This window comes from Chinchilla lanigera, unplaced genomic scaffold (genome assembly GCF_000276665.1).
Source record: "Chinchilla lanigera isolate Chin_1 unplaced genomic scaffold, ChiLan1.0 scaffold00021, whole genome shotgun sequence".
NCBI classification, from domain to species: domain Eukaryota; kingdom Metazoa; phylum Chordata; class Mammalia; order Rodentia; family Chinchillidae; genus Chinchilla; species Chinchilla lanigera.
Window position 1 is genome coordinate 27,015,991 of NW_004955422.1, and position 12,587 is coordinate 27,028,577.

Genomic DNA, 12,587 nt, shown 5'->3' on the forward strand with positions numbered 1-12,587 from the left:
GATGTGATGTCAAGCAAAATCCATGAGTCACACTCAGTGGCCCCTGGTCAGAGAGGCACAAGAAGCTGAAAACTGCTCATCAAAACTTTGAGGCTCATTAGGGTCTCCTGCCGTGAAACAGTTCTCCAGACCCCTCACTCTGAGTGCATAGTTGAAGTTACGTAAGTTGCGTGGATATATGATGTGACTGCTGAAAATAACTTACACTTTGGTAATTCAACTATGATTAGTGCCAAATGCCAGGAACCCACTTCTCAACTGATCACGTCAGTGGTCACAGTGGATCAGATCTACACAGTAACCGCTGCTATTTCTTACATTCCTGTTGTGTACCAGGCATTGTGCCCAGTGAGCATTTCTTAGGTGTGATCTTATTCATTCCTCAGGAGATCTCTGTGGAGACTTGCGTTTCTGTGTGTGTTTCAGGAAACTGAGGTGCCATGAGAATGAACCGGCTTTTGCACTAGATTGGACTCAGACTAAAATCAAGTGTGTTCCACACTCAGGTTCAGATGTAGGTGGGTGACTGACTTCAGATTCCTCAACACTTGGGCCAGTGACTCCGGAACCGTAGCACAGGTCCCCTAAAGGCAAAGGTGCCAGAACAGCGCACTGTATAGCCTTACCGCAGTTTTTCCACCACGGTGACTTTTGGAAGGATGACTTGGGAGGGAAGCGGGGGAAGCTCCTGTTCATCTGAGCCAGGGAAGTCTCATTGCGCAGCAGCTGTGCCACGCCCTCCACAGGGCCTGTGCATGTGTCCGCACTTCCCTCCATCAAGTCCGGCTCCACCCAGACACAGGAAGCACTTCTCCAGATGTTCCCTGCTGTGAGATTCCCCAGGAGCCCCCACCTCCAGTCTGTTGGGGGTTCTGGTTTCTGTTATCCGAGCTTTTCCTTCCTCTTTGGAGATGTCCTGCCAATTCTCAGAACTTCGTGCTTTTTTTTTTAAGCCCCTCGCCTCCCTTCACATCTGGTCTCAGACGTATCTCTGATCTCAGGTCTGCCTGATGTGTCACATGTGTGACACTGAGCAAGTACTCACAAGGAAAGCTGTGTCTCATAATCCCTCACCCCTACTCCTGAGTCGAAGCTTCATGGGGAAAGAGATTGCTTGAGGGTCCTGCAGTATCTGGCCTGGCCCTTGCTCTTTTCGCCCCTGCCCCAGGAAAGGGAGAAGGGAAGGGAAGGCACGGCTTGAGGGTTTGTGGAGCAGTGGTCTAGGGTTTGGAAGGAGGAGATCTGGGTCTGCTGCTGAGTCATGTTACCTGGGACAGGGACAGAAATACCAGCTCAGAGGGTTCTTACAATGTGTGTAGCAAGTTCTATGTGGAGTTTTAAGGGCTGTATCAGGCACCAGGGGAGTGGAAGGAACTGTTCTGGGGACATGGAATTTAGAATACTTAGAAAATTTTTGGAGAAATTATAGAATCCTAGAACTAGGAAAGACCTTATGGTTAAAACATCTATTGAGCAAAAGCTAGAATTTGGATATGAAGCAATGGAGGCCTAGCAAACTTAACTGACTTCTGGGCATCCTGCCTGCCTCCAAACAGGGCTCTTCGCTGGACATCAAGCTCCACGACCCCCTCCATGTATCAGGTTGTGGTGGGAGGGCCATAGGCACTGAGATCTTTCAAATCTTGTCTGGGACAGAAGTAATGGGCTTAGAGGGCATGGAGGTAGCATGGACTAAGACCCAGGAAAGGGTATAGGGACCTGTTTATGCCAGCAAAGACTTCAGAAGGCAGCAGAGAGTGGTCAGTTCTGCTTAGGAGGTCTGAGGTTCCAGAAAAGCCCAGATGCTGAATACCTGTTTGAGGTGGTCAAGGGACACTTTCTCATGTGACCCAGGCCTGGTCAGTGATTGATCAGTTCTCCAAATTCACTCAAGGACAGGCATGTGTGTCAAATTGTTCCAGACTTTAGGACTTTTGCTAGAAATCTGGGTATGGTGCAAGAGTGATTCCAGGAGCTTACCGTAGGCTAGTGGAGCTGCATTTGGACTTGAGTAGTTGTCACATTGCTATTGCCATGGAGGTCTACACAGCCAGTTAGGAATTCTAAAGGAAAGTTCTGGAAGGTATGAAAATCTTCAGGATGCAAATAAATGGAGCTATGTGCGGGGCTGTTCAGGCAATGAGATGACACAGCATCTTCACCACCACCACCATCAGGAAGTGCCACCGCCCAGATCCTTCGGCTCTCGCATCCAGTCGGGGAGAGTTGGTAATTAGCTTCTGTTTCAATGCAAACTATCATTAGAAAGCAATCTGAGGTGAATGGAAACATTTGAAAATTTTCAAGGATTTTACTGATAAAATACATTCCTTTTCTCCTTTACCATTTTCTCTAAACATGCACTGCTATTCCTTGGCCCATGGAAGAAGAGAGTTACAAGTCTACTTGAAATTAATCTGAAATTCACTGCAGATGGTTTGGCTAATGCATTTCGAATCACATTCTTTTCTTCACTTATCCTGTTCTCTTCACACATGGGAATTGGCCTTTGGAGTTAAATGTCCTTATAAAGTTCCTATTTAAAGGCAGCAGTAATTTCCTGATAGCGGATAGTGGTCCTAGATCTGTGGCTGCCCAAACATATGGAAGAAATCAGGTTAAGGACCCAACAATTGCCAAATAAGTTGACCTGTAGTCCACAATTCACAGAAGCAGTGAAATCAAAAGCTTCAATTTCTACTTTAAAAATATATAATAAAATGTGTGTTTAAATGTGCTGTGCCCCAAATTTTAACACATTGGAAACCACCTGGACCAAATTTTGCAGTACACCCCTTGCTGTTTTTGTTTAGTAGAAGACTGTTCTGAGATTGCGGGGTAAGCTATTAAAACTTTTTACAACTTTTCTGTGTGATTTAAATGTTCCTCAATACTGTGCAAACAAAAGACAAAATAAACTGCTGGGGCTGATAATAGAACAACTGTTAATATTTAATTTCTGGTTTCAGTGTTGTGTGTGCATAATTATAATGTTATACTAATTAAAATGCCTGAATGTATGTTATATAATGAGGTTCTCTAAGATTTCATCTGGGGGCTGATGTAGCTCAGTGGCAGAGTATTTGCCTAGCATGTGCTAGGCCCTGGGCTCGATCCCCAGCACAGAGTGGGAAGGGAGAGGGAATGTGAATAATTGTGTTGGAGGTGGAGATAGGGTATCCAAATCATCATAACAGTAAAACTGTAACTCAGAGCCACAAATGTGAGTTTCAACTTTGGTTAGCCGGGCAGAGTTTTGTGGAGGCCTAGAACCATGGCCTTAAGGCTCTAAGGCTTGAGGAGGAATTCTGAAAATGTGGAGGAATCTCAAAATCTCAAACTGAAGGAGAACCTGGACTATAAATATCTAAGCAGGGATCTGGGTCAACAGAAGCAAGAACAGAGTTTGAGGGAAGAGACCACATATGTGAAGAATGGTTCTAGTTCTAACCAGGGCCAGTGGTCATGGACTACTGAACCATAGGCTATGTATGGAGAGCATCCATGTTGGATTTCTTCATCACAGTATCTATGGCACCTGGCCCACAGTAGGTGCTTAGTACTTATATGTTGAGTGAATGGATGGATGAGTCTTCCATGCGGTTGTCTAGTCCTGGCAGCTAGGTACCTTCATTACTGATGGACTGAGTTTTTGCTTTCTGTCCCTGGCTTCAGGCCTGAGGGTCAAATGGTTGGTGATTAGTGCCTGGAAAACACAGAAGCAGTTGCTGGGATATGTTTCCAATTTTTCCTTACTAATGACATTTACTCAGCAGCAGCTGTGGTCCAAGGAACAAAAAAGGTCCTTGCCCAGTGGGCATGTGGCCTAAGTGATGGAAAACAAAACAACCAATTGCAGCTTTTCTATGTGGCTGTGTGTTGTGTTAGGGTGTGTTGTGTTCTGTGTGGGAGCATGTTGTTTGCTGTATAACAAAAATTATTAGCACAAACTATTTCCCATTACATAGATGTGTAAATGGAAGCCCAGCTAGGCATAAAGACACAGTGTGCAGAACTGTGTGCACAGCTTGGCCTGCAGCGCCATCTCTCCTTATGCGCCATTCTGGTGGTTGCCACTTCATTCAGTCCAGGGCCCAACAGGAAAAAAGGCATTTAACTTGTTGCTTCCATATCACTAGTCACAACCTGGGGGTCCAGTTGGGAAAAGGTCCCTGGCAAGAAGGGGGTTTCCTGGGATTTGAAAGAGGGAAAATTGCAAAGGGACAAGTGTCTAGGAGGAGGCCTCACCTCGTTGGGCCCTGAGCCCCGCTCTCTTCACCCCCAAAGATACAGATATGAGGTCTGAGGAAAGGGCTCCACATTTTGCTGTCATAGCCTCTCTCTAGGACAGTTTTTGGCACAGCCTCTCCCCTTTTATCATCTGCTACTGCACCTGTAGTGATTTCTTGGGGAACAGCTCTGGCCATTTGGGGGGCAGTGATGGGTGGTACTTTAGTTTTTTTTTCCTTCCTAGCAGTGTATCCAGTCTGGTGGACCAAGTAGATGATTTTTTTTGAGACAGGGTCTTGCTATGTAGTTCAGGCTGACCCTGAACTCACTATGTAGCCCAGGCTGGCCTCACATTCTCCACAGTCGTCCTGACTCAGCCTTCGGAGTGCTGGGATTGCAGGCGTGCACCCGGACACCCGACTCACAAGTAATGACGTTCTCTGCAGCTCTTCCTCTCAACATGCTGAGAGTTTCCATGGGACGCCCCCACCCAGTTGGCCCTTCTTTAAGTCCCTGCCCAGACCTTCTACTCACTTCCCAAAGCAGTGTCCCAGACCCCAACCCCTGTTCTTCCAAAGATGTGATGGCTGCACCCCAGTTTCTCATAGACTCAAATTCTGCAGAATTTCAGAAAACGGCTTGGAACATTTTTTGGTAACGGATCTTAGATGATTGAGTATGACTGCTGCCTACTCACTACGCCCAGCCCACTGCCTCCTGTCCGCCTCCTGTCCCAGTAACAGCTGGGGTGGGGAGTGGGGAGAGATCCTTGAACTCTTGTTTCCTACTTGGGAACCCAAACTCTAGGTTTTTAGAGTTAAAAATGGCTGGGGATCATGCCAGTACTCATCTAGCTTGGGGTGGAAGAAACTTCTAGGTTCCAGCACCTCTGTGTGTCCCTGGCAAAGAGGGAGGGGTTGGCTCAAGTGGAACCTCTGGGCACCTCCGAAGGCCTAGGATCCTCACCCTAGAGCCTCTGGCTGTAGACACGACAGTAAAGGTCCAGTCAAAACCAGCTGACCCTCCCTCTCTTTCAGAACCCAACAGCCCAGTGAGATTGCCCTTGCATTTCCAACATTTTTTTTCTTTTGAGGGGAAATGGGCCCCGTGAGGGGAGCTCCTTAAAAGAAGGGGTGAAAGCCGTGCGTGGTGGCACACACTTGTAATCCCAGCACTCAGGAGGCTGAGGCAGGAGGATCACTGCGACTTCGAGGCCAGCCTGGACTACCAAGTGAGTTTAAGGCCAGCCTGAACCGCATAGTGAAACCCTGTCTCAAAAAAGACCCCCCCCCCAAAAAAAAAGGATGGAAAACTGAAAAGCAGTTCCTTAAGGGCTCATTTCTGTCTACTCTGCAGTCCCTGGTTTTGGAGGCAGCCTTGGTGTCCCCAAAGTTAAAGGTAGGGGCCAGTTCGTTCCCGGCCGCCGCGTCTGGAGAAGGGAGCACCGCGTGGGCAGCTCGGGAGTGCGGAGAACCGGGGTCCTCAGCCCCAGGGAAGGACTGCGTGCTCAGTGCACGTGACTTGGAGGTGAAGGAGGCTCGGCGAAGGGACGCCAGCTTTCTGTTCCTCTAAAGAAAGAGCCACACTCCTTCCGGCAGCCTTTAGATACTGTATTCGGCTTTTAGCGAAAGCCCATTCCCCTTGAAGCACCCCCTCCTCAAAGCTCCACCCAACCCAATAGCCCTGCCCACACCCGGTCCCGGAAAAGCCACGCCCACGAGCGACCCCGACCTATCAGCGCCTCCCAGGTCGGGGAAAGCCCCGTCCCGCCTACCCCAGCGGGGAAGGCGAGCTCAGCAGTTGGGGTTGAGCACGCGGCAGGAGCAGAAGCTGCGGAAGAGGCGGCACTGGCAGGAGGCGCACGGGTTGCAGCAGGCGGGCGCTGGCGGCTTGCAGCTTTGGCGGGTGGCCACGCAGGGCGCGGGCGGCAGGGGCCGTGGCAGCTTCACCTTCTCCATCGAAGCCTTTTTCTGTGGGGGGAACGCCCGGGCTGCGCGAGTCGTCCACGCCCGCCCTATGCGTCCTTTTCTCTGCCTGGAAATTCCTCGGGCTGTGGACGTCCTGGACCCGACACCCCTACCCTGCTGCCCACCGATGGCTGGACTCATCCTCAGGGCACTCCACCAGGTCTCCCGCGCCCCCAGGTGGTTCCCCCAACCCTCCACCTCCATCCCCATCCAAACTTACCTGGTTCAGTGCTGGCCTTTATCTTTCCTAAGGGACCCCCTCCGCTCCACAGTTTAAAGCTATGCACTGTTTTAGTCTCCTGGCTTCCAGTCTCTCTACGATCCCTGTCAGTTCTGTTTTCTTAATACATTCGGGATTCCCCCCGCCCCATTTTCCCTCCCGCGCAGCAACCGTGAGCCAGGCTCTCTGTAGCTCAGGCACCCACAGTCTGTCCTCCAGTGTATTGAAGGGACCCCATGGAAGACTCAGGATCTGATCCCATCCGTGCTTAAAAGCACACCAGTAATTTCTCTTTACACCTAGAGTAAAATACAAATTTTGTTTCGGCCCTTGCTCACCTCTTAGGCTGTTTACTCCTCTGCCCCATCGGCTTTCTGTGACCCAACACAGCAAGTAAGTTCCTGCTGTGTGTGACCTCTGAGCTTGTCCCCCAGCCCAGGAGCGTTCTTGGCTGGCTGTCCAGCACGAGTAGCCACAGCCATGTGTGGCTGTGGAACACTGTGTGTAGCGGTCAGCCCAGGAGGCTATTTTTCTATTTACTTTGAAACCAAAGCAATGTAAAAAATTTCCCCTATTAAACACAGTTATACTGTTAAGATCACATTTCACTTTGTTGAAGATTTAGCGTTGGAACTGAGTTGTGCTGTATCAGCTGTACACCAGACTTCAAAGACTTAGTATGAAAAAGGCGTAAAATATTTCAATCACTTTTAAAATGGCTTACACGTTTTTTTCTTTTGTGGCGCTAGAGACTGAACCCAGGGCCAAGTGTGTGCTAGGCAAGCGCTCTACCACTGACCCGCGTTCCTAGCCCAAAACGATTACATACTGAAATGTTAGTATTTTGAATATATTGGGTTAAATAAAATATTAAAAATAATTGTAACTTTTCTCTTTTTAGTTTTTATTTTTTTAATTGTAACTTTTCTTAATACCTTTTTTGGGGGGGTACGGGGAATTGAACTCAGGACCTTGCGCTTGCCAGGTGCTGCGCCAACTGAGCTATATCCCCAGCCTCTTAATACTTTTTAAAAATATGATTAGTAGAAAATTTGAAATCATAAATATATATGGCATATATTGTTTCTATTGGACATTGCTGCTCTAGATTACTGAGTATTTATATGTGCTTCCTAGCAGAGTGCTGGTGTACTCCTGTAATCCCAGCACAATGGGAAGTTGGGGCAAGGGCAATTTTCAGTGCAGCTGGGACCATTCAGCAATTTAGCAAGAACCTGTCTCAAAAACAAAGAATAAAAAAAGGATTGAGGATGGAACTCAGTATGAAAACATTGAGTTCAGTCCCTAGTACAGCCAAGAAAAAAAAAGTGCTTCCTTAGGCCTTCCCTGAAGACTCTCCCCTCTGTTCTTTCATTCATGCTTTATTTCCTTACAGCATTTCTCATCTGAACGTATTCTATTTTACCTATTTATTTGCTGGTTACCTGTTTTCTCCCACAGGAATGTAAACTCCACGAGAACAGGGATATGTCTTTTATTCACTTTTCTACTCCCAGTGCCTAGTATGTAAATTTTTTTTTCCTAGTATGTAAATTTCTTTGGCCACTGTACATTCCTGTCAGTCATCTGATCACTCATTCACTTTACAGCCAGCAAAACGGCCCACAGAGGAACAAGGACTTCCTCAAGATCAATGTGCCAGGTCTCATCTCCCAATACCTAGTTCAATGCTTCCTGCTCTGGTTACAGCTGATCTGGTAGGATTGAGGCACACCAGAACCGGAATAATGTGTTCAGCAGTGCTTCACTCCAGCTTCCCAAAATGTAGAACCTGTATTATGGTGGGATCATTTTAGGCAGTACCTGAGTATTAATTATGACCCTGAATCATACAATGAGAAAGGATTCTGTTTCAGCCTGAGAGTTTAGTGCTGACATGTCCTAAATGCTTCTTCAATACTTTCTATAACAGAACTCAGATTTAGAGCCTTTGGCAGGCAGAAATACCATCCAGCTAGATTTCACAGCTAACAGCGTTTTATCTTTTTTATAGTTACCATCTATTTACAGTGATACTGGTTTTCTGTCATAGTTTTTTTTAAGTTTTGATTTTAAATAAATGATAAAACTCAGATATGGTAAAAGTTGTGGAAGTGGTTCTGAAAAATCTGAGGTTTGAGAAACATTGTGTTCATCCAAAAGAATGAGTGATGGTGAAATTTCTGAGATCAGAAGTTGCTTTTCAGCAGAGAACTATTTTGCTCCGTGAACTTTAGCTCTTTGGGCTTCTCTGGGGGCTTCACTTGTGGCTTGAGACCAGGAAGCCTTCTGGTAGTTTTCAGCTCTTTGGCTAATGCAGGCCTGGAAAATCTCTCATTTAGCTTTAACCCACAGGTTGCAGGTCCTCCCCTACCAAGTTCAATCCCATTCCCACAACGAGAACTCCCAGACCTACCTTGGAAGATCTTTTCCTGTTTTCTGCTTCTTTTTTGCTGATTGTTTTGGATTTCTTGTTCAGTGCTTCAAAGAGAGACAGAAGAAGCAAAGCCAGATGTTTCTGGAACCCTGAGCTGCAGTGAAATAGGAGGAGCAGAGGGGGCCGCAGGGAAGTCTGAGGGTGGAGGAGGAGCAGGGGTTGGCTGGATGAATCACACTGCAGCTCTGGAGCCTGCAGATTTTTGTTAGCCTGGCTCTGAGCTGGAGCCAGGAACTGAAAGCAGTGTCCTCTGAGGGGAGCAAACAGGAAATCCAAGGAGGTCCTAGGACCTGCCTGTAGCATCTCTAAGAGGCCTGGCCCCTGGACCTTGACGGCCGTGGGCCACTCAGTTACCTTTCTTTAGTCTTTAATCTGGCAGGTACACAGCATTGTGCCATTATGAAAACTGACGCAATGTCTTGAGCTTGGATGTATCTGTGTCACCTATTTTCTCTTTCTCAGAGCTTGGAGCTGGGCAGATCTGATAGACTCCTGACTCTGCCATATAAGAGCTGTGTGGAATTAGCTAACCTACTTACCCTTTTTGAGACTCAGTTTCTCCTCTATAAAAAAGATTCTATACTACTCATCTTTTTTATTTGTTTGTGTGTTTTGTTTTTTGATACAGGGACTCACTATGTAGTTCAGGCTGGCCTTCTATTCACTATGTAGCCCAGGTTGGCCTTGAACTCATGGTGATCCTCCTGCCTCAGCCTCCTGAGGGCTGGATTACAGGCATGCACCACCATGCCTGGCTCTATACTACTCACTTTTTTTTTTTTTTTTTTGGTTTTTCTCCGGTACCAGGAACCGAACTCGCGACCTTGCACTTGCCAGGCAGGCGCTTTGCCGCTGAGCTAAATCCCCAGCCCCTATACTACTCACTTTGAGGGGATAAATTTGGTATTTTTTTTTTTTATTTTAAAGAGAAAATAAAAACAATGATACAAAATTTCAAGACAAGATAGTAGGACGGTAACAATGGTTAGTACATGGCTTATTGTTATCTTCAAAATAGTTGCTCAGATTAAAATGTAGTGTATTTTAAAAGGGAATGTTCAGCCGGGCGTGGTGGTGCACTCTTGTAATCCCAGCACTCAGGAGGCTGAGGCAGGAGGATCATTGTGAGATAGAGACCAGCCTAGGCTACAAAGTGAGTTGAAGGCTGGCCTGAACTGGATTGCAAGACTCTGTCTCAAAAAGACAAAAAAAAAAAAAAAAAAAAGTGAATTGCCTGGCAAAAGGTGGTGAAGTAATGCTGATATTCCCTTCCTTGCCTGCCTCTACTTTCCTGATATGTCTAGAAAATATCCTCTTTTCTTAATGAGAGCCAAGGCAATAAAAGCATATTAGTTTTTGCTGGGCGTGGTGGTGAACACCTGTAATCCCAGCACTCGGGAGGCTGAGGTAGGAGGATCTTTTTGAGTTGAAGACCAGCCTGGGCTACAAAGTGAGCTCAAGGCCAGCCTGAACTGCATAATGAGACCCTATCTCAAAAAGAGACAAAAAAAACCCATATTAGTTTTGGATTAAATGCAGAATCCATCTGTGTTTGAAAAGCAGCACTGCCAATTAAGAACTGGGATTTTAGGTTACTGAACTACTCTACGTCTCAATTTCTTCAAAATGCTAAAATGTAAATAAAAACGGGCAGCTGGGCCTAATGGCAGTAGCCCTAGCAATTTAGAAGACCAAGGCAGGCAAATCTCAAGCTCTCACACAGGCTGGGTAACTTGGTGAAACTTTGTCTCAATAAGGGCTGAGGGGGCGGGGGATCTAGCTCAGTGGCACAGCGCCTGCCTAGCAAGTGTAAGGTCCTGAGTTTGATTTCTGGTGCCAAACAAGGGGGCGGTGAGGACGTAGCTCAAAAGTAGAGCACTTACCTTGCCTGTGGCACTCTGAAGCACGTGTGAGGCCCTAGGTTACATCCCCAGTACTGCCAAATTCCTCCCCTACCCTCCCACTGCAGAAACCCCTACAGGGCCCACCTCACAGTGCTGAGCACATAGTATATATGTCTATTAGTATTACTATTTTATTTATTTATTTATTTATTTATTAATTATTTTGTCTTTTTGAGACAGGGTCTTGCTATGCAGCTCAAGCTGGCCTTGAGCTCACTTTGTAGCCCAGGCTGGTCTCGAACTCGCAATGATCCTCCTGCCTCAGCCTACCAAGTTCTGGCATCACAGGTGTGCACCACCACACCCAGCTAGTATTACTATTTTAGATATGGGGATTGAACCTGGAGCCCTCAGCATGCTGGCCACCTGCTCTACCACTGGGTTATCTCCTCAGCACGTGTCTGTTGTTGCTTGTATCAGGTTAAGTCAGATCAGAACCTCTCCAGTGCTAGGCTCTAATGGCTCTCATAGTTATTGTTGAGCAGAAAGTCTCAATCCTGGTATGGCAGGACTGGTTCATTCCAGATTTGGTTATAATCTGCAGCATTTCCTCAATCTGCAGCATTTCCAATCACTTGTAGGAGTTCTGTGATTTATTTAGTTTCAGAGATGTTAAGTTAAACCAAGTTCACCAAGCATCTTAACTTGAGACTTTCTCAGGCTCTCTGACATGCAGTTTCATTAGGCTGATGGTATGTAGGGTTTTCCCAAAACCAAATGAACACTAAATGTGTTACCCTAGAACTATTTTGCAGAATGAGCAATGAATGATAACAGCTTGGGGAACAGGCTTGACATCCACCCTACAGCCCCTTCCCCCATGGGCCAGATCCAGAGACTGGTCCTGAGGCCCATATACTTACCCACAATGGAGACAGAGGGGAAATCCACTAGGTTCTTGGAGGAGTTGCTCCTCAGGCAACTGTCATCTTTGGGCTTCTCCTCAAGTGGCAGGTGGCTGCAGGCAGTGAGGAAGCATAGGAAGACCAGGAGGGTGGCCAAGAGCAGGCGGGTGACATCCATCCTGAGAGGCCTGAGTGGGACAGAGAAGGGGCCGGTGGCAGGTGGACCAGGGGTAGTGGCAGAAGGATGTGCCTTCCTGCTTAATTGTTCCTTCGGGTTGGTGTTCCAGCTCCCGTCCCACAAATGTCCAAGTAAAGCCAGAGGATAGGGAAGGGGAACTGATGAAGGAAGATGAGAGAAAAGGAGAGATGGGAGAGGAAGAGAGACAATCAAGGAAGGAAGGGAGGGAGATTGAAGTAAAGAGAGAAGTGCATTGCGTTGTTCTCTGCTGACCAGAGGGCGGAGTACTGACTGTTGTATTTTAAAGTCAGTGGCCCCAGGAGATCCTAGGCCTGGGAAGAGTTGTTGAAAGGCCCCCAGCTGTGCCTCACAGTGGCAGAGGTTTTACTAAGGTGCAGAGAATAAAGCTAATAAGTGAAGGCACAGTGAGAACAGAGCAGTGATGAATGGCTCCTTCAGACAAGTGTGTACATTGTCACATACACCAGATTCCCACTCACACAGAAAACAAATGCAGGTACAGTTTGTGGCAGGAGGATGGACCTGGTGGCATAAGGTAGCTGGATTTATTTATTTGCTAGCTGGATTCTGAAGGAGGCAGGTGGAGCTCAGAGTGGATTTCTTCTCTTGAATGCCTGAATTTGGCTCAGTTATGACCCAGAGTTGCTGCAGCAGCGCATACTCTGAGTATGGGATGCCCACTCCTTACCCTCCGCTCTTTATTTTCTTTCTGGCCTTGGAAAAGACTGGGACTCTTTGTTTTCTCTCCTTGGCCTCCTCCTCATCATGGCTATAGAATACTGAGG

The 12,587-nt window shown here is 47.1% G+C and overlaps 1 protein-coding gene across 2 annotated transcripts in view; it reads right to left on the minus strand.

Moving 5' to 3' along the window:
- Positions 1-5,819: 5,819 nt before the first annotated feature.
- The window catches only part of Asip (agouti signaling protein), a 128,530-nt gene continuing 121,762 nt past the window's right edge, over positions 5,820-12,587 (minus strand). For both annotated transcript variants that reach the window (XM_005384834.2, XM_005384833.2), the window contains exons 2-4: positions 11,622-11,791; positions 8,834-8,898; positions 5,820-6,200 (exon numbers count right to left, since the gene is read on the minus strand). In XM_005384834.2, coding sequence (XP_005384891.1) covers positions 6,024-6,200; positions 8,834-8,898; positions 11,622-11,781 — 402 coding nt within the window. In that variant the 5' untranslated portion in view covers positions 11,782-11,791 and the 3' untranslated portion in view covers positions 5,820-6,023. The remainder of the gene's footprint in view (positions 6,201-8,833; positions 8,899-11,621; positions 11,792-12,587) is intronic.